This window comes from Salvelinus fontinalis, chromosome 13, assembly GCF_029448725.1.
Source record: "Salvelinus fontinalis isolate EN_2023a chromosome 13, ASM2944872v1, whole genome shotgun sequence".
NCBI classification, from domain to species: Eukaryota; Metazoa; Chordata; class Actinopteri; order Salmoniformes; family Salmonidae; genus Salvelinus; species Salvelinus fontinalis.
In genome coordinates, this window is record NC_074677.1 from 29667273 (window position 1) to 29692783 (window position 25511).

The 25511-nt window shown below is 42.1% G+C and overlaps 1 protein-coding gene across 2 annotated transcripts; it reads left to right on the plus strand.

The window, feature by feature from the left end:
- Positions 1–800: 800 nt before the first annotated feature.
- On the plus strand, positions 801–24475 carry LOC129868396 (proteasome assembly chaperone 1-like). 2 transcript variants are annotated; one of them, XM_055942337.1, is made up of 7 exons: positions 801–1184; positions 1463–1572; positions 2216–2373; positions 5831–5893; positions 6043–6241; positions 6616–6746; positions 19449–24475. In XM_055942337.1, the coding sequence occupies exons 1-7, from the start codon at positions 1066–1068 to the stop codon at positions 19482–19484; spliced, it is 816 nt and encodes a 271-aa protein (XP_055798312.1). In that variant the 5' UTR covers positions 801–1065; the 3' UTR covers positions 19485–24475. The 2 variants fall into 2 exon arrangements, with proteins under 2 accessions (XP_055798312.1, XP_055798311.1); XM_055942336.1 differs by lacking the exon at positions 19449–24475 and adding an exon at positions 7260–9136 and having other exon boundaries at positions 805–1184.
- Positions 24476–25511: the final 1036 nt, after the last annotated feature.

Here is a 25511-nt window from a genome sequence, read left to right on the forward strand (position 1 = left end):
CCTCACTTGCTCACATTGTATATAGACTTATTTTTTTTTCACTGTATTATTGACTATATGTTTGTTTTACTCCATGTGTAACTATGTGTTGTTGTATGTGTCCAACTGCTTTGCTTTATCTTGGCCAGGTCGCAATTGTAAATGAGAACGTGTTCTCAATTTGCCTACCTGGTTAAATAAAGGTTAAATAAATAAATAAATAAAAAAGAAGACAAATTGGACGCCAGTTATCGATGAGCAGCACTTCTTTTTTAGGCTTAGTTATCAGTGTTATTAACCCCTGACTCATTGTAGGAGGGAGAACATTGTTTTTAATACTCTCTAAAAAGACTTCAAATAGGAAAGAAGCTATTTGTTCACAAAATCATTTGTAAAATTCTGATGTAATTCCATCAACACCTGGTGATTTATTGTTCTTTAGATGTTTGATAGACTCTATAATCTCTTCAACTTTGATGGGTTCATCACACTGTTTAGATTCTATATCACTGATAGAAAGTCAATTTGAGTACCTGAAACCCCACCTCTTCAAGGAATACCTAGGATAAAGCAATCCTTCTGCCCCCCCCCCCCCCCCCCCCCTTAAAAGATCTAGATGCACTATTGTAAAGTGGCTGTTCCACTGGATGTCATAAGGTGAATGCACCAATTTGTAAGTCGCTCTGGATAAGAGCGTCTGCTAAATGACTTAAATGTAATGTAAATGAGTAACGTTATTGTGTATTCTACGTATTGACGCAGTTTTACGTTATTACGCAATGACGTCATCGCGCAATGACATCACAACGTCATTTAGCAACAAATCGACCTGCCTCTAGCAACTTCCCCTGAAAAATTGTTGGCAACACCGCTCTCCTCGCCTCTTTCTCAAAACCCATTGGATGAGAAAAACAGCTGGTCCAGACCTTCTGACCTTCTCCTCCAATGGGTTTTGAGAAGGAGGAGAGAGGACGCGAGGAGAAACAATTGAGATTCTCCCACAGTTTGGTATGAGGAGGAAATCTTTGGGCGCATTTTTTTTTGGTCAGCACGGTCATCTAGCTAGCTACAGTCATACAATAAACGATGGCAACGTTTTTCGGAGAGGTTTTATCTGTTTACTCGCGTGCAGTCGAAGAAGACGACGATGATCTGGATGATGAAAACGAAGATGAGCAAATTCACAGAGAGATAGAAGAAAAGAGGTAGCTAACAGCCAGCTAGCTAACGACTAACTGCACGCGATTGAGCTTTCAGTTTCACTTGGTAACTAGTTAGCGAAGGCTATGAAATGGTTCGCGTTTGTAGCTTAGTTTAGAGCAGATGGTTCTATTGAAATATCCATCACTTGTCAATAATATAACATGTCCTCTGTTCTCAACTGTACACAGTTCCTTTTATTATTTAAATAAGTTAGGACACGGTGACTGAGTGTAAAGATGTGCATGATTTTGACTGACTGGTGTTCGTTCTGGTTTAACAGGGAGGTCCATATTGCGTGGTGCCCTGAAGTCGCACAATCACTTGAGGACTCTGGCAGCAACAAATTGCAATGCTCAGACCTCATCATTGCCGTGGGCACTAATGCTGCAGGTAAGCTCCCGAGTGGCGCAGCGGACAAAAGCACTGCATCTCAGTGCTAGATACGTCACTACAAACCATGGTTCGATTCCAAGCTGTATCACAACTGGTTGTGATTGGGAGACCCGTAGGGCGGCGCACAATTTTCCCAGCGTCGTCCGGGGTAGGCCGTCATTGTAAATAAGAATTTGTTCTTAACTGACTTGCCTAGTTAAATAAAAGCTCACCTGTGATGACTGGGGTGTATTCATTAGTCGGATTCCGTTGTAAAACGTTTTACAACAGTTTACTCAATGCTCTTCAATGTGAAAAGCTGTTGAGTCCTGTTTTGTTCTTAAACGGAAGTTGTAGTTCAGTCACGTCTCTTAAAAAAATAGTGACTGGCGGAAGGAACCCTATGGACTTCACTCCACTTTGTAGTATGGAAGATTCTGTAATTTATAGATGTGCAGCTTGTGCCAAGCCATCTGCAGACTTGGGATAAACATGGCAACGCATGAAAACCATACTTTTAAAATTAACTACAACTTCCGTTTAAGAACGAAATACAACCAAACAGCTTTTCTCAAGTTTTGCAACAGAATCCAACTAATGAATACACTCCTGGTCTAACTCGTTCTCTCAAGGAATGAACATTCTCTCCTATTGTTTTCAGGATTTCTGTCTGCATATGTGTTGAACACTGAAAGCTGGGATGCAGTGGGCCATGTGTCACTATGGAATGAGAGGAGTAGGGGCTCCAGTAGACAGAGCATTGCCCTACTGCCTGGAGAGCCAGCCTGTCTCTTCTACCGACACAGGGACAACCCAGCAGTGAGTGGCTGATCAAACACAATGCACACCAACAACTGTACACAGGATACCCTTAAAGGTCTAAGCCTTGTCCAAACCACAATGGCCCATAGTTCAGAAGCTTGTGTTTGGACACTAGTCTGTTGCAGCATTAATCCATCTGCTGAGTGCCAAGCAGAGAGGCATATGGTCCCGTTCGTTGGTATGACTCAACCAGGGATCGATCTTCCAATTTCAAGACGGACACTCTAACCACAAGTCCACTGAGTTGGTATACAAATTAAACTGAGACGTAGTGATGTGACGTTGCCACGAGCAGTAGGATGAACCGCAAATATTGCAGACAAATAAAGACACGTGCGCTTCACACTGCTACAATATTATAGCTGTGGGATAAAAACAGAAGTTAAGCCTTGCGCTTCACCACCTTCATTGTTTCTGAATTGCTGACTCTACCTTTTAAAGGTGTGTTCCAACAATATTTTCATTGCTACTGTAGTCAGTGACTCAGCGATTATAGCAGATTCTGTAAAGCAGTGCTCACCAACCTTTCATGGGCTGAGATCACTTTGTCAAAATGCAGGCCGTGATCAATTTTTTTCATGACTTCACCCTAAGCCTATGCAACATTAACCTATCAAAATCAGTTCTGTAGCAGTCAGGTTTGTGCGTAGGCTATAAGCTCAATACATTCTCACTGCATATAGACTATTCTTGAATTGCCCAGCCAATGTCGTGCTTCTCAGACCATTTTTAAAAATTATATTTCAAAACGTGATGTATATGATCCCACTGGTATTAGATCATTTGTAGCATTACTAATTGAAATCGTTTATTTTACTGGACTGATGGTGTCTGCATCTGATGGTCAGTCTCAGCAGAGGGTGGGTTTCGTGAGAGGCTACCTCTGATGGTTTTCTGACTCATGCACCAATTCATGTTACTCGTATGATCAGAGAAGGTGAAATAGGCTACTCCTCTATATTAGAAAGGCAAGCCGCTAATAGCGACGCAAGTCTATCGATAAACTTTGTAGTCCGAGTGGATCAAATAAAATGTTATTTGTCACATGCGCCGAATGCAACAGGTGTAGACCTTACAGTGAAATGCATACTTACAAGCCCTTAACCAGCAATGCAGTTTTAAGAAAAAATACCTCTGTAGTGGCTTGCGGTTGGAGGCTGAGCAGTTGCCATACCAGGCAGTGATGCAACCAGTCAGGATGCTCTTGATGGTGCAGCTGTAGAACCTTTTGAGGACCCATGCCAAATCTTTTCAGTCTCTTGGGGGGAGGGGGTTGTCGTGCCCTTTTGACGACTGTCTTGGTGTGCTTGGACCATGTTAGTTTGTTGGTGATGTGGACACCAAGGAACTTGAAGTTCTCAACCTGCTCCACTACAGCCCCGTCGATGAAAATGGTGGAGTGCTAGGCCCACTTTTTCCTGTAGTCCACCATCTCCTTTGTCTTGATCACGTTGAGGGAGAGGTTGTTGTCCTTGCATCACATGGCCAGGTCTCTGACCTCCTCCCTATAGGTTTTCTCGTTGTTGTCGGTGATCAGCAAACTTAATAATGGTGTTGGAGTCGTGCTTGGCCATGCAGTCATGAGTGAACAGGGAGTATAGGAGGGGTCTGAGCATGCACCCATGAGTGGCACCCATGTTGAAGATCAGCATGGTGGCTGTGTTGTTACCTACCCTTACCACCTGGTGCGGCCCGTCAGGAAGTCCAGGATCCAGTTGTAGTGGGGGGTGTTTAGTCCCAGGGTGCTTAGCTTAGTGATGAGCTTTGAGGGCACTATGGTGTTGAATACTGAGCTGTAGTCAATGAACAGCATTCTCACATAGGTGTTCCTTTTGTCCAGGTGTGAATGGGCAGTGTGGAGTGCAATGGAGATTGTATCATCTGTGGATCTGTTGGGGCGGTATGCAAATTTGAGTGGATCTAGGGTTTCTGGCATAATGGTGATGATGTGAACCATGACCAGCCTTTCAAAGCACTTCATGGCTACAGACGTGAGTGCTACGGGTCAGTAGTCATTTAGGCAGGTTACCTTAGTGTTCTTGGACACAGGGACTATGGCGGTCAGCTTAAAACATGTTGGTATTACAGACTCAGACAGGGAGAGGTTGAAAATGTCAGTGAAGACACTTGCAAGCTGGTCAGCGCATGCTATGAGTAAGCATGATCAGACAGTCGTCCGGAACAGCTCATGCTCTCATGCATGCTTCAGTGTTACTTGCCTCAAAGCGAGCATAGAACCATATTAGCTCGTCTGGTATGCTCATGTCACTGGGCAGTTCTCGGCTGTGCTTCCCTTTGTAGTTTGTAATAGTTTGCAAGCCCTGCCACATCCGACGAGTGTCGGAGCCGGTTTAGTACGATTCGATCTTAGTCTTGTATTGACACTTTTCCTGTTTGATGGTTCGTTGGAGGGCATAGCGGGATTTCTTATAAGCTTCTGGGTTAGAGTCCCGCTCCTTGAAAGTGGCAGCTCTACCCTTTAGCTCAGTGTGAATGTTGCCTGTAATCTATGGCTTCTGGTCGAGGTATATACGTACAGTCACTGTGGGAACGACGTCGTCAATGGCCTTATTGATGAAGCCAGTGACTGATTTGTTGTACTCCTCAATGCCATCGGAAGAATCCCGGTACATTTTCCAGTCTGTGCTAGCAAAACAGTCCTGTAGCTTAGCATATGCTTCATCTGACCACTTTCTTATTGACCGAGTCACTGGTGCTTCACTGGGAGGTTTCTTTTATGGCTTATAAATGTGACAGTGCTGATTTTAAAATCTTAAATATGAACTCACACATAAGAACAGCAGCTCTTTGCTGTTTTCTTTGACAGGTTCTAGTCATGATTGATCACGTTTTGAAATCTCACACCGAGTCACCTATCAGCTTCGCTGTGGGCTCGTGGAAGCTCCAGACACGGTGATCTGAGCTATCTGATTGGCCAGCGGTAGACCTATGGGTGCACTTAATTTGCTCCCCGGGCGAGTAGAGTTTATACCTTCAGACACATGAAATGGTTCAAAATGGGAACATTACGATACCCGGTGTGAAGGGCAGTTGAATCAAGTGCACCTACCACAAACAGTGCAAAACGAATTAAAAAAATAGTAACTCAAGGCTTTATCGTTGGGCTTTTTTTTAAATGCCAGCTATACAGTGTTAACTCTGAAACACTGGTGCTACTGGCTTCCGGGTTACGCGAGCAGTGTCAAGCAGTGCAGGTTGTGTTTCGGAGGACGCATGGCTCTCAACCTTTGCCCCCCCTGAGTCTGTACGGGAGTTGTAGCTATTGGACAAGACTGTAATTACCAATTGGATATCCTAAAAGTGGGGAGAAAAAGGGGTAAAAAGTGTTTTAAAAACAAGGAAAGCCTTGGAGGAAGGGAAAAACTAGGAAAGCCTTGCGATTGACTGGTTGGTGACGACTGCTTTAAAGTATATACTTGTGTTGCTTTTGTAGGTCCTGGTCTGCCAAAGCACTTGTTACATTGCGGAGGACCAACTGTTTCAATGGACAGAAAAGGTAATGCTCTTGTGATTTTATACATGCCTTATAGAGGGTCAGGTTGATGCCCACTGCTTGATATGACTATAAGTAGATGTGACTGTAAAAGCACTGGTCAACAATGACTACGGCCTCTTAACTTTCTCCCTCCTTCCCTCTGGTTCTAGGTGTTTGGCTGCCTCCAGAAGAGAGGGCTCAGTGTGATGGTGCTGTCGGACAGCCCTGTGGCTGAGTACAAAACGCCAGACTACCTCTACGGTAGCGCTGTCCCTTTCCTACGCTCCCTCAAGAGCAGTGCCTCCGAGAGCCAGGCCCTCTGCCCTGCACTAGAGCAGCCAAACATCCTCACTGGACTGCCAGCTGCAGGTACCACCATACTGATGTCTTTGATTCCCTGGGTTGAAGTCTTCCATATAATTCCACAGAATTAAATAATGTACTATTTTCAATTCATTAAATTGATTGACTTTGAAATGGAATTTGCCCCCAACCATGTTCAGGCATGTATTATTTGCGTAAAAGCACTTGCATTAACGAAACATGATTTAATTTGTCAAAGATTCTTGCCATATCATGCATATTTGCCAACTTGCTGAATTTGTCATTCTTTCTCCGTAGGACCTTTCTATGGATTACATTCTGGAAATTTTCAAAACATTATGATTATTTTTGGTTAATTTCTGGTTCCTTTTCACACAGAATGACCCAAATACTAAAACGGATCTCTATTCTTTCCTCAGTACTGAGCCACTGCCAAGTTCATCAGATTCCAGCTGTTCTGTACCAATGCTACACTGATGTCATCAGCCCAGACTCTATCACCATGGAAACCTACAAACCTGCCCTGTTGTGTCTAAGCAAGTTGGTCAAGGTGAGCGAATACATTGTAGAGCAGGGAGAATAACTTTTTTGCGCCCCCATCGTGACAGCAAAGAGTTTAAAAAATGTGCGTTTTAAATTTGATTTCATTAAATTCTTCCCATTTTTGCCGTGGGGTGGAGAGAAGACTTTGCAGTTTTATAACTCATTTCCTGCAGTTCTAGACATTTTGCCATAGGATAGAGGCAAATGTTAGCAGTTTTCATTATAACTGATGAACAATGTGGCCTATCCCAGTCAGTAATTCGACCATGCTTACTACAAGTCTAGCGGCCAGCTATCAAAACTAACTTACCAATCAAACAAATGTAGCTTACAACCACATTTTGAAATGGCAGCTTTTGTATTCTAACTCAACGTTAAGTTGCAACCCCGACTAAGTCATCCCAGTATCAGTATCAATGTCCTAATGGTAGCTATTCATCACTGTTCAGGGTTCTCAAAAGCTTTGTCTTCTTTTGCTGATCTCTCTCTCCCTCTCCCTCTCCCCACATTTTACCTCCAGTTGGAGCCTTGTCTGAGCGCTGACGTCCTCCGAAAGTTTGCCATAATCACTGAGGCTCAGAGTAATCTGTATACTTAAATGTGGAAGATGTATTTGTACTGAATAGGCTCTGTATTTGTCTTTTACCTAATGAACAGGTTCACTTTATTTTAACCAAATCTGTATTTTGGATGTATATGGCATTTTATAGAAGTGTCCAGACACTTTTTTGCAATTTCACTTGGTTTTGAGAAACTTACCCCACCAGCCATAGACTTCTTCATGCTCGTTCTGCAGTTGCAGGGGCACAGATAGAACATGAACAAAAGCTCCAAAAACACCCAAATATGTCCTTTTAAAAACAGCATTGCTCTCAGTATAACGATGCAGGTCTTTAGATGTCATTCCAAACTTTTCATTCTAATTTGTTGGACTCGAGCGATACGTCTCCGTGTAGGCCTTCTCTTGGCATTGCTCAAGACCTACATTGCTATACTGAGAGCGTTACCGTTTCTAAAATAATGTGTTTGGGTGTTTTTGGAGTGTTTGTTCCTGTTTTATCTGTGACCCTGCAACTGCAGAACAAGCATGATGAAGTTTATCGCCAGTGGGGTAAGTGTCAAAACCAAGTGAAAACTATAATAAAAAGTTTGGACACTTCCATAACATCCCATTTACAAAAAAATGTAACCTTTCATTTAAACTATAACATAATATGTAAGTAATGTTTTAATTTGGAAGAAGTGAAGGGCACCTTCATTGAAAATAAAAAGGCGCAACACTCTCAGCATTTAAAAACTCATTGTTTTATTTAAGCAAAGTTAAAAAGCTTGATGTTTCTGCCATCAACCTAGTTCTGATGAAGGCCATTAATGGCCGAAACATCAAGCATTTTAACTTATGATGTTAAGTCTCCTATATGGGGCACTTTGCGCGGTTCTGGAGCGATTCCGACTGACAGTTTGGTGTACGAGGCGCTGTTTGAATGTCATAGGGACCTGTGCCTCATAGTGCCAGACAGCCCCATCTGTCTGCTCCCACTCGCTCAGTGGACCCGACATTTGCAAAGGGAGCGACGTGTCACATTTTCTGCCCTATCCAGACAAACAATCGATTTGCTGAGTGACGGATACATATATAAGAGGAGACAGCGAATCCAACAGCTGTGGTTTCATCTCTGTGATATTCTCAGCCGAATTTAGAGCTCTTAACATGAAAGAATACTAATTAAGTTCTTAAAAATGAAACAAGACCTACATTGGTATACTGAGAGCGTTACCGTTTCTAAAATTGGTAGGTCTTGAGACCACTTCTTCTTGGTCACAGATTGATGAAATCACTTTGTGCTTAAAGGTGAAGTAACGGGTCTGCACACATTTTAATTGTCTCTGTGCTGCTCAGTGGACATTTAGGAGAAAGTTCTGTCAGTTATATGAAATGGTGCCAATATTGATTGTACTGTAACGAAGTATGATCATATTTATTTTAGTTACTATAAAATTGCACCTTTCTTATAAGTCATTTCTAATTTGATTGTTACTATATTTACAAAGCATCAGTCATTTCAAGCCCTATTGCTCCACTTTTGTTGAATAGAAAGAAAAAAATCCAGATTTTTTTTCTTATTTTCACGTTTTTACTATGTACTTGAGCTTGTGTCCTCAAAAGTGAGTACACCTCAGCAATTTCGACAACAATTTTTTTTTCAGAAAGGTGAGTTCCAGACATTTCTAAAACTATGCAACATTACCTGTTGTTTATGGCCGTCATTCAATTTTTTTGGGGGGGGTATGTCTATTTAGGCTGAAATCTACAGTTTGCCCTATCATTCAAGAGGTAATTAAAAACAACTTTCAAGTAATGTTACATTTAAAATGTAAATAAACACCCTGAAATTCTGTATTTATTTTCATTCATCTTAACACTTTGAAAATTAACTGGTATTATAACTTATTAAACGTTTCTAAATAAATACCATCCCCAAATCTTTGTCTCAAATATGCCTTAAAAGGTCAGACTGTACACTGACTATACAAAACATTAAGAACACTTGCTCTTTCCACGAGACTGACCAGGTGAGCGCTATGATCCCTTATTGATGTCACTTTGTAAATTCACATAAATCAGTGTAGATGAAAGTGAGAAGAGGATCAAGAAGGATTTTTAAACCTTGAGACAATTGAAACATTGATTGTGTATATGTGCCATTCAGAGGGTGAATGGGCAAGACAAAAATATTTAAGTGCCTTTGAATGGGGTATGGTAGTAGGTGCCAGGCACACCGGTTTGTGTCAAGAACTGCACCGCTGCTTGGTTTTTCATGCTCAACAGTTTCCCATGTCTATCAAGAATGGTCCACCACCCAAATGACATCCAGTCAACTTGACACAACTGTGGGAAGCATTGGAATCAGCATGGGCCAGCATATCTGTGGAATGCTTTCAATACCTTTGAGTCCATGCCCTGGCGAATTTAGGCTGTTCTGAGTGTGAAAGGGGTTGCAACTCCATATTAGGAAGGTGCGCCTAATGTTTGGTACTGTATACTCCGTGTGTATGGCCCTGCCCGGTCCCAGTCAGCCGAGCGCCATACAGTCCCCATAACAAGGTCTGTTTCCCAAATGGCACCCTGTTCGCTGCATAGTGCAGAACCCTATGGGCCCTGGTCAAAAGTAGTGCACTATAAAGGAAATGGGGTGCCATTGGGACTCCTCCCCGGTTACACTTGAGCCACTCACACATCTAATCCATAAGTGGAATGACTGGTGATGAGAGGCTACGTTTTTGCTGTAATATTTTAGTTTTCTGGCTTCTTTCCTTCCTGTATGTCGCTACCATATGTTCCCCAGACGTAGCCTTGGCAGTGTGCTTATTTACCTTCAACAACAGTCCATTCTCCTGGGAGGGTCTCTCCCTTATGCTCCGTCTTTGTATTTTTCTAACCTATTTCTCTTTCTATCCCTCTTTCCCTTAAACCAACGAATTGTGGAAATCTACGTAGCAAATTTGGCACTGTTTTCCCCCTCCACACAGTCGTGAGAGAGTAACAATCATTAAGTCTATGCTCAATGGTCAATCTTCTGTGTATGTTTATGAACAACATTTTCTGAATGAAGCACATTGATGGTAAAGTGTTCTGGAACTTTGTCATGGAAATCATATGGTTCACATACACTATAAAGTGCATTCGGAAAGTATTCAGACCCCTTGACTTTTTCCACATTTTGTTACGTCACAGCCTTATTTTAAATGAATTACATACATTCTTTCCCTCATCAATCTATGCACAATACCCCATAATGACAAAGCAAAAACAGGAACAGGTTTGTGGAAATTTTTGCTGATTTATTACAAATAAAAACAGATACCTTTTATTTACAAAAGTATTCAGACCATTTGCTATGAGACTTGAAATTGAGCTCAGGTGCATCCTGTTTCCATTGATCATCCTTGATCTTTCTACTACTTGATTGGAGTCCACCTGTGGTAAATTCAATTGATTGGACATGATTTGGAAAGGCACACGCCTATCTATATAGGGTCCCACAGTTGACAGTCCATGTCAGAGCAAAAACCAAGCCATGAGGTTGAAGGAATTGTCCGTAGATCTCTGAGACAGGATTGTGTCGAGGCACAGATCTGGGGAAGGGTACCGAAAAATGACTGCTGCATTGAAGGTCCCCAGGACCTCCATCATTCTTAAATGGAATAAGTTTGGAGGTACAAAGACTCTTGCTAGAGCTGGCCGTCTGTCTAAACTGCAATCGGGGGAGAAGTGCCTTGGTCAGGGAGGTGACCAAGAACTCGATGTTCAGTCTGACAGAGCTCCAGAGTAACTCTGTGGAGATGGGAGAACCTTCCAGAAGGACAACCATTTCTGCAGCACTCCACCAATCAGGCCTTTATGGTAGAGTGGCCAGATGGAAGCCAATCCTCAGTAAAAGGCACAGAACGGCCTGCTTGGAGTTTGCCAAAAGGCACCTAAAGGACTTTGACCATGAGAAACAAGATTCTGTGGTTTGATGAAACCAGGATTGAACTCTTTGCCCTGAAATCCGAGCTTCCAGTCTGGAGGAAACCTGGCACCGTCCCTACGGTGAAGCATGGTGGGGGCAGCATCATGCAGTGGGGATGTTTTTCAGGGACTGGGAGACTAGTCAGGATTGAGGGAAAGATGAACGGAGTAAAGTATAGAGATCCCTTGATGAAAACCTGCTCAGGACCTCAGTGGGGTGGAGGTTCACCTTCCAACAGGACAACGACCCTAAGCACACAGCCAAGACAACACAAGAGTAGCTTTTGGGACCAGTCTATGAATGTCCTTGTGGCCTAGCCAGAGCCCAGACTTGAACCTGATCTAACATCTCTGGAGAGACCTGAAAATAGATTGGATGCTCCCCATCCAATCTGACAGAGCTTGAGAGGGTCTGCAGAGAAGAATGGGAGAAACTCCCCAAATACATGTGTACCAAGCTTGTAGCGTCATACCCAAGAAGACTCGAGGCTGTAATCGCTGCCAAAGGTGCTTCAACAAAGTACTGAGTTAATGGGTCTGAATACTTGTGTAAATGGGATATTTCAGTTTTACATTTTTTATACATTTCCAAATAAATAAACTGTTTTTGGCTTTGTCATTATGGGGTATTTGTGTAGTTTTAGGGAAAAAAACGATTTAATCAATTTTAGAATAAGGCTGTAACATAAAATGTGGAAATAGTCAAGGGATCTGAATACTTTCCGAATGCACTGTATATACAAAAGTATTTGGACACCCCTTCAAATGAGTGGATTTGGCTATTTCAGGCACACCCGTTGCTGACAGGTGTATAAAACCGAGCAAACCGCCATGCAATCTCTATTGACCAACATTGGCAGTAGAATGGCCTTACTGACTTTTAACTTGGCACCGTCATAGGACGCCACCTTTCCAACAAGTCAGTTCGTCAAATTTCTGCCTTGCTAGAGCTACCCCGGTCAACTACTGTTATTGTGAAGTGGAAACGTCTTGGTGCAATAATGGCTCAGCCGTGAAGTGATTGGCCACATGCTTACAGCACAGGACCGCCTAGTGCTGAAGCGCGGATAGGGCTGCCGTGCTTCAAGCTCTTAGGAAACTTTGCAGTATTTTATTTGTGTTATTTCTTACATTAATAGCCCAGGAAACGTTTTGTGTTATTACATACAGCCGGGAAGAACTTTTGCATATCAGAGCGGTGGTAACTCACCATCATTACGACCAGGAATACGACTTTCCCGAACCGGATCCTTTGTTCGTACCCCCCAGTGCAATTGAACTGATCCCAGAGGCTGTTCCAAAACTCGGAGTGGATTTTTAGTCTGACTCAGGAGGCGTGCACACCACGCTGATGTTCAGTTTCTGGATAATAAAGTTGACAAGCTCAGGGCAAGGATTTCCTTCCATCTTCCATATGGCTCTCTCGGGATATACTGTCTGAGTCCGTTCAGCCATTTGGATTCTCAGTTCATCGCGCAGACAGGAATAAATATCTCTCCTGGAAGAACAAGGGCGGGGGTGTATGTTTTCATGATTAACTACTCATGGTGTGATTGTGATAACATACAGGAACTCCAGTCCTTCTGTTCAGCAGACTTGGAATACTTCACAATCAAATGCCGACTGTATTACCTCCCAAGAGAATTCTCTTCGGTTAAAGTCACAGCCGTGTATATTCCCCCTCGAGCCAATACCACGACGGCCCTCTAACTTCACTGGACTTTATGCAAACTGGAAAACGCATATCCTGAGGCCGCATTCATTCTAGTTGGGAATTTTAACAATGCAAATTTGAGGAAAATGTTCTATCAACACATTAACTGTAGTACTCACACTTCTAAAACACTCGACCACTGCTACTCCAACTTCCGGGATGCCTACAAGGCCTTCCCCTGCCCTCTCTTCGGCATATTTGATCACGACTCAATTTTGCTCCTCCCTTCCTATAGGCAGAAACTCAAACAGGAAGTACCTGTGCTAAGGACTATTCAACACTGGTCTGACCAATTTGATATCCATGCTTCAAGATTGTTTTGATCACGTGGACTGGGATATGTTCTGGGTAGCCTCTGAGAACAACAGACGAATACACTGATACGGTGACGGATGTTTATCAGGAAGTGTATAGAAGATGTTGTACCCACTGTGACTATTAAAACCTACCCTAACCATAAACCGTGGATAGATGGCAGCATTTGCGCAAAACTGAAAGCGTGAATCATCGCATTTAACCATGGCAAGGTGACTGGAAATATGGCCAAATACAAACAGTGTAGTTATTCCTTCCGTAAGGCAATCAAACAGGAAAACCGTCAGTATAGAGACAAAGTGGAGTTGCAATTCAACGGCTCGGACACGAGGCGTATGTAGCAGGGTCTACAGACAATGACGGACTATAAAGGGAAAACCAGCCACGTGGCGGACACTGATGTCTTGCTTCCGGACAAGCTAAACACCTTCGCCCGCTTTGAGAATAAAATAGTGCCACGGACGCGGCCTGCTACCAAGGACTGTGGGCTCTCCTCCGTGGCTGACGTAAGTATGACATTTAAGCGTGTTAACCCTTGCAAGGCTGCCGGTCCAGATGGCATCCCAAGCTGCGTCCTCAGAGCATGCGCAGGCCAGCTGGCTGGAGTGTTTACGGACATATTTAATCTCTCCCTATCCCAGTCTGTTGTCCCCACATGCTTCAATATGTCCACCATTGTTTCTGTACCCAAGAAAGCAAAGGTAATTAAAGTGAATTACTATTTCCCTGTAGCACTCACTTTTGTCATCATGAAGTGCTTTGAGAGACTAGTGATATGATCCTTGACCTCTACCTTACCTGACACCCTAGAACCACTTCAATTTGCTTACCGCCCCAATTGATCCACAGACGATGCAATCGTCATCGCACCACACACTGCCTTATCCCATCTGGACAAGAGGAATACCTATGTAAAAATGCTGTTAATTGACTATAGCTCAGCATTCAACACCATAGTACCCTTCAAGCTCATCATTAAGCTTGAGGCCCTGGGTCTGAACCACGTTCTGTGCAACTGGGTCCTGGACTTCCTGAAGTGCCACTTCCAGGTGGTGAAGGTAGGAAACAACACTTCCACTTTGCTGATCCTCAACACTGTGGCCCCACAAGGATGCATGCTCAGCCCCCTCCTGTACTCCCTGTTCACCCATGACTGCATGGCCACGCACGCCTCCAAATCAATCATCAAGTTTGCAGACGACACAACAGTAGTAGGCCTGACTTCCAACAATGATGAGACTGCCTACAAAGAGGAGGTGATGGCCCTGGGAGTGTGGTGCCAACCTCTCACCCATCGTCATCAAAACAGATGAGCTGATCGTGGACTTCCGGAAACAGCAGAGGGAGCACCCCCCCCTATCCACATCAACAGGACCGCAGTGGAGAAGGTGGAAAGCTTCATGTTCCTCGGTGTACCCATCATAGCGTCTCTTCATTTGGCTTGGCACCTAAAATCCTCACAAACTTTTACAGATGCAAAATTGAGAGCATCCTAATGGGCTGTATCACCGCCTGGTATGGCAACTGCACCGCCTGCAACCACAGGGATCTCCAGAGGGTGGCGCGGTCTACTCAACGCATCATCGGGGGCAAACTACCTGCCCCCCAGGACACCTACAGCACCTGATGCCACAGGAAGGCCAAAAAGATAATCAAGGACAACAACCACCCGAGCCACTGCCTATTTACCCTGCTATCATCCAGAAGGAGTGGTCCGTACAGGTGCATCAAAGCTGGGACCGAGAGATAGAAGCTGTTTTTCAATCTCAAGGCCATCAGACTGTTTAAATAGCCATCACTAGCACATAAGAGGCAGCTGCCCTATACACTACCGGTCAAAAGTTTTAGAACACCTACTCATTCAAGGGTTTTTCTTTATTTTACTATTTTCTACATTGTAGAATAATACTGAAGACATCAAAACTATGAAATAACACATGGAATCATGTAGTAACCAAAAGTGTTAAACAAATTCAGATTCTTCAAATAGCCACCCTTCACCTTGATGACAGCTTTTCACACTCTTGGCATTCTCTCAACCAGCTTCACCTGGAATGCTTTTCCAACAGTCTTGAAGGAGTTCCCACATATGCTGAGTGCTTGTTGGCTGCTATTCCTTCACTCTGCGGTCTGACACATCCCCAAACAATCTCAATTTTGTTGAGGTCGGGGGATTGTGTAACTCGGGTCATTTGACGCAGCACTCCATCACTCTCCTTCTTGGTAAAATAGCCCGTACACAGCCTGGAGGTGTGATGGGTCATTGTCCTGTTGAAAAACAAATTATAGTCCCACTGAGCCCAAACCAGATGGGATGATGTATCGCTGCAGAATGCTGTGGTAGCCATGTTGGTTAAGTGTGCCATGAATTCTAAATAAATCACAGGCAGTGTCACCAGCAAAGCCACCCCACACCATAACACCACCTTCTCCATGATTTATAGTGGGAAATACACATTAGGAGATCTTTTCACACCCCCCGTGTCTCACAAAGACACGGCGGTTGGATCCAAAAATCTCAAATTTGGACTCCAGACCAAAGGACAAATTTCCACCGGTCTAATGTCCATTGCTCGTGTTTCTTGTCACAAACAAGTTTTTTCTTATTGGTGTCCTTTAGTAGTGGTTTCTTTGCAGCAATTCGACCATGAAGGCCTGATTCGTAGTATCCTCTGAACAGTGGATGTTGAGATGTCTGTTACTTGAACTCTGTGAAGCATTTATTTGGGCTGCAATTTCTGAGGTGCTGTTAACTCTAATGAATGTATCCTCTGCCACAGAGAACTCTGGGTCTTCCGTTCCTGTTCTGGTCCTCATGAGAGCCAGTTTCATCATAGCGCTTGATTGGTTTTGCGACTGTACTTGAAGAAACTTTCAAAGTTCTTGAAATGTTCCGTATTGACTTACCCTCATGTCTTAAAGCAATGGACTGTCGTTTCTCTTTGCTTATTTGAGCCGCTCTTCTGTATACCCCCCACCTTGTCACAACTCAACTGATTGGCTCAAACACATTAAGAATAAAATAAATTCCACAAATTAACTTTTAAGAAGGTACACCTGTTAATTGAACAGCATTCCAGGTGACTACCTCATGAAGCTGGTTGAGAGAATACCAAGAGAGCGCAAAGCTGTCAACAAGGCAAAGGGTGGCTGTTTGAAGAATCTCAAATATAAAATATATTTTGATTTGTTTAGCACTTTTTTTTGGTTACGGCGTGATTCAATATGTGTTATTTCATAGTTTTGATGTACTAATATTCTACAATGTTGAAAATGGTAAAAAAAATAAAAATAAGAAAAACCCTTGAATGTGTAGGTGTTCTAAAACTTTTTACCGGTAGTGTACATAGACTTGAAATCACTGGCTGCTTTAATAATGTTTACATATTTTGCATTACTCATCTCATATCTATATAATTTATTCTATCCTATTCTACTATATTCTGTCCTAATCTACTGTATCCTATTCTACTGTATATGTCTATGCCTCTCTGACATTGCTCGTCCCCTAATATTTATATATTCTTATTTCCATTCCGTTACTTTAGATTTGTGTATTGTTATTTATTACGACACTGTTGGAGCTAGAAACACAAGCATTTCGCTACACCTGCAATAACATATGCTAAGCACATGTATGTGACAAATATGTATTTGGATTTGATAAATCGTCTGTCCTCGTTTGCAACACTCACTACCGAGGTCCAAACTGCCTCTGGAAGCAACGTCAGCACAATAACTATTCGTTCGGTGATTTCTGAAATGGGTTTCCATGGCTGAGCAGCTGCACACAAGCCTAAGATCATGCGCAATGCCAAGCGTCGGCAGGAGTGGTGTAAAGCTTGCCGCCATTGGACTCTGGAGCAGTGGAAACGTTTTCTCTGGACTGATGGATCACACTTCATCATCTGGCAGTCCGACAGATGAATTTGGGTTTGACGGATGCCAGGAGAACGCTACCTGCCCCAATGCATAGTGCCAACAGTAAAGTTTGGGGCTGTTTTTTCATGGTTCAGACTAGGCCCCTTAGTTCCTGTGAAGGGAATTCTTAACTCTACAGCATACAATGACATTCTAGACGATTCTGTGCAAGTTTGGGAAAGGCCCCCGTGCACAAATCGAGGTCCAGACAGAAATGGCTTGTCAAGATCTGTGTGGAAGAACTTCACTGGCCTACACGGAGCCCGACCTCAACCCCTTTGAACACCTTTGGGATGAATTGGAACGCCGACTACGAGCCAGGCCTAATCGCCCAACATCAGTGCCCGACCTCACTAATGCTCTTGTGGCTGAATGGAAGCAAGTAATGTTCCAACATCTAGTGGAAAGCCTTCCCAGAAGAGTGGAGGCTGTTATAGCAGCAAAGGGGGGACCAACTTCATATTAATGCCCATGATTTTGGAATGAGTTGTTCGACGAGCAGGTGTCCACATACTTTTGGTTATGTAGTTTATATAAACCATTAGTAAGTAGTCTTTTGTTTAACTGATAAATTAACCTGAGCGGGGTGTGTTTTTTTTTTTTCTTTGATTGTGCATTTTTCTCTGGATTTGCCATTTTTATTTTCAAATTTGCAATATTATATTTGTCCACAAGATGGAGCAGGTCACCATACTTGTATTTACCTTCAATAAGCAAAGTCAGCCCTCTGTGTGACTAGACTGCAACACCTTTGTCACACCCTCAATGTATTCGTTTTTTTCTTTTTTCATTCATTCTTCATAGTTTGGCACTGGTGGTTTGCACTAATAAGGGAAAAGTGATAGAGGACTGTTATTGTTTAGTCTGAAAAATTGACATTTGTACTGCAATGAAACATCAATGATACAAGACCTTTAGAGGACTTACATCAATAGTTCTAAGCAGCTCTAATTTGAATGCAATTAATCTTTTTTATAATACATACGAGTAAGGCATCTTACATTGCATCTTGGTGAACAAACCTTGCACAAAGATTATGACCAGTCAGGTTATCCGGAATTGAATGAATCTTTTAATCTTGAGGTCTACAGAATTCTGATAAATGTTTTGCATACATCCTGTGATGTGAAAAGGAGAAAAATGACAGTCCCAATGAATATGATTACATGCCAGATAGCTTAATATGGGCATGCAATTAATTTGGTTTACATGGAGATTTGTTGAAGTGTGATGGTCCGTAGAGTTAGCGAAATCAAGATTTTGCTGCAATGAGTAAAGATTTTCCTTACACGTCTTCAGTGATCACTTCACATTGAGAAGTTAACAGTTTTTGCTTTAGCCTGGTTCTGGTGCTCATCTGTGGTTTTCAAAGAACTCTTTGTACTCACACTCCCTCCATCCTTCCACAGCCAGAGTGTTGGGGTGCTAATGATCGCTCCCTCCCCCTGACATACTGTATGTGATCATTACTCATCATTGAGCCAACATGGTGGCTTGTTGCCCAGTTGCCAGCCTGTGCCTTTTGGATGGGTGATGTGTTAGTGCTCAAGACTATCTCCACTGACATTCTGCTATTGCCTTTATGAGCTACTCTTGTCCCTGAGGGGGTTTTGTATAGCATGGAACACAGCGTCCTAGTGTTATGCGCAGGCACTTTAGTTACGTTTTTTGCTGTTGTATTTATTATGGATCCCCATTAGCTGCTGACAAGGCAAAATTAAGGCAGTTATACGATTTAAAAAACATTACAATACATTCATTACAGAATTCACAACACACTAAGTGTGTGCCCTCAGGCCCATACTCCACTACCATATATGTACAACGCAAAAACCATATGTTATGTGTGTGTATGCATGTGTCTGTGCCTATGTTTGTGTTACTTCACAGTCCCGCTGTTCCATAAGGTGTATTTTTACCTGCTTTTTGAATCTGATTCCACTGCTTGCATCAGTTACCTGATGTGGAATAGAATTCTATGTAGTCATGGCTCTATGTAGTACTTTGCACCTCCCATAGTCTGTTCTGGACTTGGGGACTGTGAAGAGACCTCTGGTGGCATGTCTTGTGGGGTATGCATGGATGTCCGAGCTGTGTGCTAGTATTTTAAACAGACAGCTCGGTACCTTCAGCTTATCAACACCTCTTACAAAAACAAGGAATGAGGAAGTCAATCTCTTTTCCACTTTGAGCCATGAGAGATTGACATGCATGTCATTAATGTTAGTTCTCTGTGTACTTTTAAGGGCCAGCCTTGCTGCCCTGTTCTGAACCCAAGGTAGAAGCCACCGGAGAGGGAGACAGAACAGAGGAAGAAGACGCAGGAACCTCCGGAGCCGATCTTGAATGGGAAGCTCCCAAGGAAGAAGGCGCTGGAACTTCTGGATCTAGGGCGGCAAAGCTGTTTCTGGTCTGTATCAGGTCCGGGCTCAACATCTCCAAGGAGACCCTGGTTGCAAAAAAGCACATAAAGAATGAGCATGAGAAACAAGATTCTCTGGTCTGATACCTCTTTGGCCTGAATGCCATGCGTCTCGTCTGGAGGAAACCTGGCACCATCCCTACGGTGAAGCATTGTGGTGGCAGCATCAAGCTGTGGTTATGTTTTTCAGTGGCAGGGACATGAAGACTAGTCAGGATTGAGGAAAAGATGTACAGAGATCCTTAATGAACCTGCTCCAGAGCACTCAGACTAGGGCAAATGTTGGCCTTCCAACAGGACAACGCAGGAGTGGCTTTGGGACAAGTCTCAACGTCCTTGACTGACCCAGCAAAGCCCAGACTTTAACCTGAACGAACATCTCTGGAGTGACCTGAAAATAGCTGTGCATCAATGCTCCCCATCCAACCTGACAGAGCTTGAGAGGATCTGCAGAGAAGAATGGGAGAAGCACTCCAAATATAGGTGTGCCAAGCTTGTAGCGTCACACTTAAGAAGACTTGTCTGTAATCGCTGCCAAAGGTGCTTTAACAAATCACTGAGTAAAGGGTTTGAACTCTTACGTAAATGTGAGATTTCAGTTTTTTTTTTTAAATACATTTGCAAAAATGTCAGTTTTTTTTTGTTGTCATTATGGGGTATTGTGTTTAGATTGAGGGGGGGGGGATATTTTATCAATTTTAGAATAAGGCTGTAACATATATATATATATATATATATATATATATATATATATATATATATATATATATATTTTTTAAGTCTGAGTACTTTCCGAATGCACTGTATGTCATGTTTCTTTCTTACTGAGTTGTCTATAGATGTTTATGGTGTTGAGTACTGCAGAAAATATGGAGAGATTGGGGTTTACACAAGAAACCACATTACATCACTGATGACCCTGTCAGTATAATTTGGAATTCCCGAGATGACATCTTTAAAACGTATATTCAGTAATGAACAATGATTGAAAATTATACTACGAATGTAGTCTATTCTGCTGTTAAACATCACTTTCCAGTTACATACAGTGCCGTCAGAAAGTATTCACATCCCTTGACTTTTTCCAAATTTTGTTGTGTTACAGCCTGAATTTAAAATTTAATAAATATAGATTTTTCTTTCACTGGCCTACGCACAGTACCCCATAATGTCAAATTGGAATTATGTTTTTTGAAAGATTTACAAATTAATTCAAAATGAAAAGTTGAAATGTTTTGAGTTAATAAGTATTCAACCTTTTTTGTTATGGCAAGCCTAAAGTACAGAAGTAAAAATGTGCTTAACAAGTTACATGGACTCATTCTGTGCGCAATAATATTTTTTATTTTTATTTTTTATGACTACCTCATCTCTGTTCCGCACACATACAATGATCTGTAAGGTCCCTCAGTCGAGCAGTGAATTTCAAACACAGATTCAACCACAAAGCCAGGGAGGTTTTCCAATGCCTCGCGAAGAAGGGCACCTATTGGTTGGTGAAAAAAACAACACACCCAGTCACTACAAAGATACAGGCTTCCTTCCTAACTCAGTTGCTGGAGAGGAAGGAAACCGCTCGGGGATGTCACCATGGGACCAATAGTGACTTTTAAAACAGTTTAATGGCTGTGATAGGGGAAAACTGAGGATGGATCAGTAACTTTGTAGTTACTCCACAATACTAACCTAATTGACAGTGAAAAGAAGCCTGTACAGAATAAAAATATTTTAAGATGCATCCTGTTTGCAATAAGGCACAAGTTAAACTGAAAAAAAATTGGCAAAGTAATTAACTTTTTGTCCTGAATACAAAGTGCTATGTTTGGGGCAAATCCAAAACAACATATTACTGAGTACCACTCTCCATATTTTCAAGCAGAGTGGTGGCTTCATCATGTAATGGGTATGGTTGTAATCATTAAGGACTTGGGAGTTTTTTAGGATAAAGGTAAATGGAATGGAGGCAAAATCTTAGAGGAAAACCTGGTTCAATATGCTTTCCACCAGACACAGGGAGATTAATTGACCTTTCAGCAGGACAATAACCTAAAACAGTGAATGTTCCTGAGTGGCCTAGTCAGAGTTTTGAATCTGCTTGAAAATCTGTCAAGACTTAAATGTTTTTCTATTTATGATCAACAACCAACTTGACAGAGTTTGAGTTATTTTGAAAAGAATAATGGGCAAATATTGTACAATCCCAGTATGGAAAGCTCTTCGAGACTTACCCAGAAAGACTCACAGCTGTATTTGCTGCCAAAGGCCATTCTAACTTGTATTGACTCAGGGATGTGAACTCTTATCTAAATGAGATATCTCTGTTTTCAATACATTTGCAAAAATTTCTGAAAACATGTTTTCATTTTGTTGTTATGGGATATTGTGTGTAGTGAATGAGTAATGAATTCAGGCTGTAACAACAAAATGTGTAATAAGTTAAGGGGTATAAATACTTTCTGGCACTGTAGTTGCCTAAAGTACTCTATGTCCATAGATTAGACTGTAATGATTAAATGATTCGAGGTATTATCAAAGTTTCCAAAGCATCACAATTCTTGGGAAGAGCGGAAGGTTTGGAATGTTAGATGGGGCACTGATTCTGATGTCACTTACACTGCAGTGTTAATCATGAATAGAAGTATGAAATTGCAGCTAATTGTCAGACTACTATCCTACCTACCATTAGGGAGCAGGGAGTTGCACTGAGTCATCGGTCGTGTTTGTGTGAGAGAGCGATACAGAGTGTGAATGTGCTGATAGGATGCATCATGCCACCCTGTTGGTTGCTTCACAAGGGCACTGGATACAATACGGGCTGAAGTCTGCGGGCATTTCCCTTGACAGATTCAAAGGTATTTCCTGACGTGTCACTACTAAGTGGGAAGAAAAATGTAAAAGTATGTTAAAGAAACAATTTTGGGCATTTCTTCTTTCATTGGCATGTCAAATGATTATTATTATTTTTTTTGTAATGTGTTAATCATAACAATCTATCCTTTCATTCATATTGTCCACCCTAAAATCAATACATTCAGTTTGTTTCATGCTACACACTTCATTGAGTAAAAACTTAATGATAATGTTGAGATGGAGCAGGAGTTTTTACAACTAAGCATCCATCTGAATGAAGCCCTGCATATTCTGCTGAAGATGTAACTGAGCTGGACCCTTGCTAGCTTGTTGCTATAGGGAAGCTTGGTGTGATTATCATAGCCCACACTAACAGAGAGTCAACTCAAATGCCTGCGTTAACTAAAGCGTCCACCATGTTCCCTCTGTAAGTACAGGGGAAATCCCTGGTGTAATGCAATACATCCCGTTATGCATGCACGCACGCACACACACACACACACATCAGCCTCCTGCCTCTTACCAGCCAGCCTTACATGGTAATCACTTTGTGTCTGTACTGGTGCTATTTTTTAAATAAAGGAGGAATTACAGATTTGATACAAACAGGCTGTCTTGAGTTCACGTGTGAACTGTGATGATTCGATGACATTCATTACACTGTTCTGATTAAGTGAATGATATTTACAATTTCTATGTTACTTGTTTTTAATGTCTGTACTGATCTCGTTATGCCAGTCCCCAGCATAATCTGTTGTTAAAAGGTTATCTGATTTGACCCCTAAGAGTTTCATATGCCTTTCCTTTCAAGGTTAGGATGTGATGACGTAGACCGCTTTAAAAAGCGTTCAATAAAAGCCTGATTTTGTTTGAGGACAGTTGATGTTCCAGGTGAGCATCTGTTTTACTGTTCCTCTGGGTCGTATACAAGCTGATAGACTATCAATGTTTGATGTCATAAAACTATAAAGGTGTGGCAGTGTCTATGTTGACACAAGTACAGACTACACTGAGTCACTCACACATTAACAGACCCCCCCACCCTACAGGTCAAACATTAGCTGTTGTGTCCTTGCTGAATGAGACTGTGATGACTTGGTTCCTTTCATATCTATATTGCTATATGACGTCAAAATATGCGCCTCCTTTTGTGCTGCGGTTTCACTTTGAATCATTGATGGTATGCTGCCGCCATGCGTCATATAAGCTTCCCTGTAAACCACAATGTACAAAACGTTCAGTTCAATGTGCACACTCAGCACAGCTTCCAACACAAAGAGAGAAGTAGAGAGAATGTGTACTTTTTTTCTTGGAGGGCACACATGAATCAGAGCTTTGAGATTTGGCTTGAGCTGTGTTCAAGGGAATCTTGTCTAGGTATTTCTCCAAATGTTTCATTTAATCTGAAATGTGCACATCTCTACTTCCGGGTGAGTCAACTGGCCCCAGCAGCACAATGTTCATCAAGCAAATGTTTGTTATATCCTGCTCTGTATATTACAGAAAACTCATAAGAACACAGTTATTTCTTAATGGGACAAGGGCTTACCGGTTGTAATGCAATAATGGGGTGGCTTAATCCATCATACAGTAGCTATTTCATACAGTAGCCATCTTTATGGTGAGGTTGTTGATGTTGCGAATGGTGATGTTGATAATGTTGCGAATAAGTGGGAGTCGTTGAAATTTGGCAATGCCAACAAGTGCAAGTGAGAACATTTTGAAATGGTGAAGCAATCAGAAGATGACACGTGCACTACCCGGGTGTTTCATGCTGATAGTGGTACATTATGTGTGCGATGCTCTGTATCATCACTGTTACTGTGTCTCACTACATGGGAACCACAGCAAACTTTTGAAAAGATGCGTAATTCTTAAACATGACACATTTTTCACCTTGTTGTTTTTGCTGTGTTTTACAGATGGATACTATGAAATGCTCAAGCTGTCAAAATGACTTGATGTAATAAATTAAATATGGAGTCGACAAATCTGTTCAAATTTTGCTTATCACTTGTTTTCTTTGTGGGAGTCTGTTCTTTAAAGGAGCAATCTGTGATGGCTAGATATATTTTTTTGACTTTTAAATGAATTATGTAATGTATACCCATTAATTCTTGAAGAATTTAACTTAGAAATGCCTCATGAGCTTAGCTCAACTGTCGTACCCCATCAGAACCCAAAATATAATTGTCAGTGCAGTTGAAAGTATGGATTATATCCCTCTCGCTCTGCGCAGGTCGAGTAATAATAACAACAAAGTCACGCCAGTGATGTGACAGCGTGGTAGGACGTGCCCCGCGGTTCATGTAAAACCATGCACGGTCTCTTATTTCTTCTCGCAAAGTTAGCTTAGCTGATTGCTCTGCGTCTCCCGTTTTTCTGATTGGTCTTCCCAGGTACCGGTTGGGTAATCTAAAGCTATTGTGTGTACTGTCAGTCTGTAACCAACAGCCTGTGACCTGTGGGTTGGAGTGTGAAATTCGCCCCCCAAGGCTGTGACAGCTCTCTCCTACCTATCCCTTTTATATCGGACGATATCGGGCTTCCTTGTCTTGTGCTGACTTGAATCAAATCAAATGTTATTTGTCACATGCGCCGAATATAGCAGGTGTAGTAGACCTTACAGTGAAATGCTTACTTACAAGACCTTAACCAACAATGCAATTTTAAGAAAATAGAGTTAAGAAAATATTGACTAAATAAAAAAACTAATAACACAATACAATAACAATGAGGCTATAGACAGGGGGTGTCGGTACCGAGTCAATGTGCGGGGGTACAGGTTAGCCGAGGTAATTTGTACATGTAGGTAGGGGTAAAGTGACTATGCATAGATAATAAACAGCGAGTAGCAGCAGTGTAAAAACAAAGGGGGGGATGTAAATGCCAATAGTCCGGGTGACTATTTGATTAATTATGGCTTGGGGTTAGAAGCAGTTAAGGAGCCTTTTGGACCTAGAATTGACGCTCCGGTACTGCTTTCTGTGTGGTTGCAGAGAGAACAGTCTATGACTTGGGTGACTGGAGTCTTTGT

Bases quoted from the DNA above. Each gene is read 5' to 3' on its own strand.
- LOC129868396 (XM_055942336.1), top strand. From the start codon at position 1,066: ATGGCAACGTTTTTCGGAGAGGTTTTATCTGTTTACTCGCGTGCAGTC. The intron at 1,573-2,215 runs GTAAGCTCCCGA...TATTGTTTTCAG, and splicing joins CGTGGGCACTAATGCTGCAG to GATTTCTGTCTGCATATGTG. The intron at 6,747-7,259 runs GTGAGCGAATAC...TTTTACCTCCAG, and splicing joins GTCTAAGCAAGTTGGTCAAG to TTGGAGCCTTGTCTGAGCGC.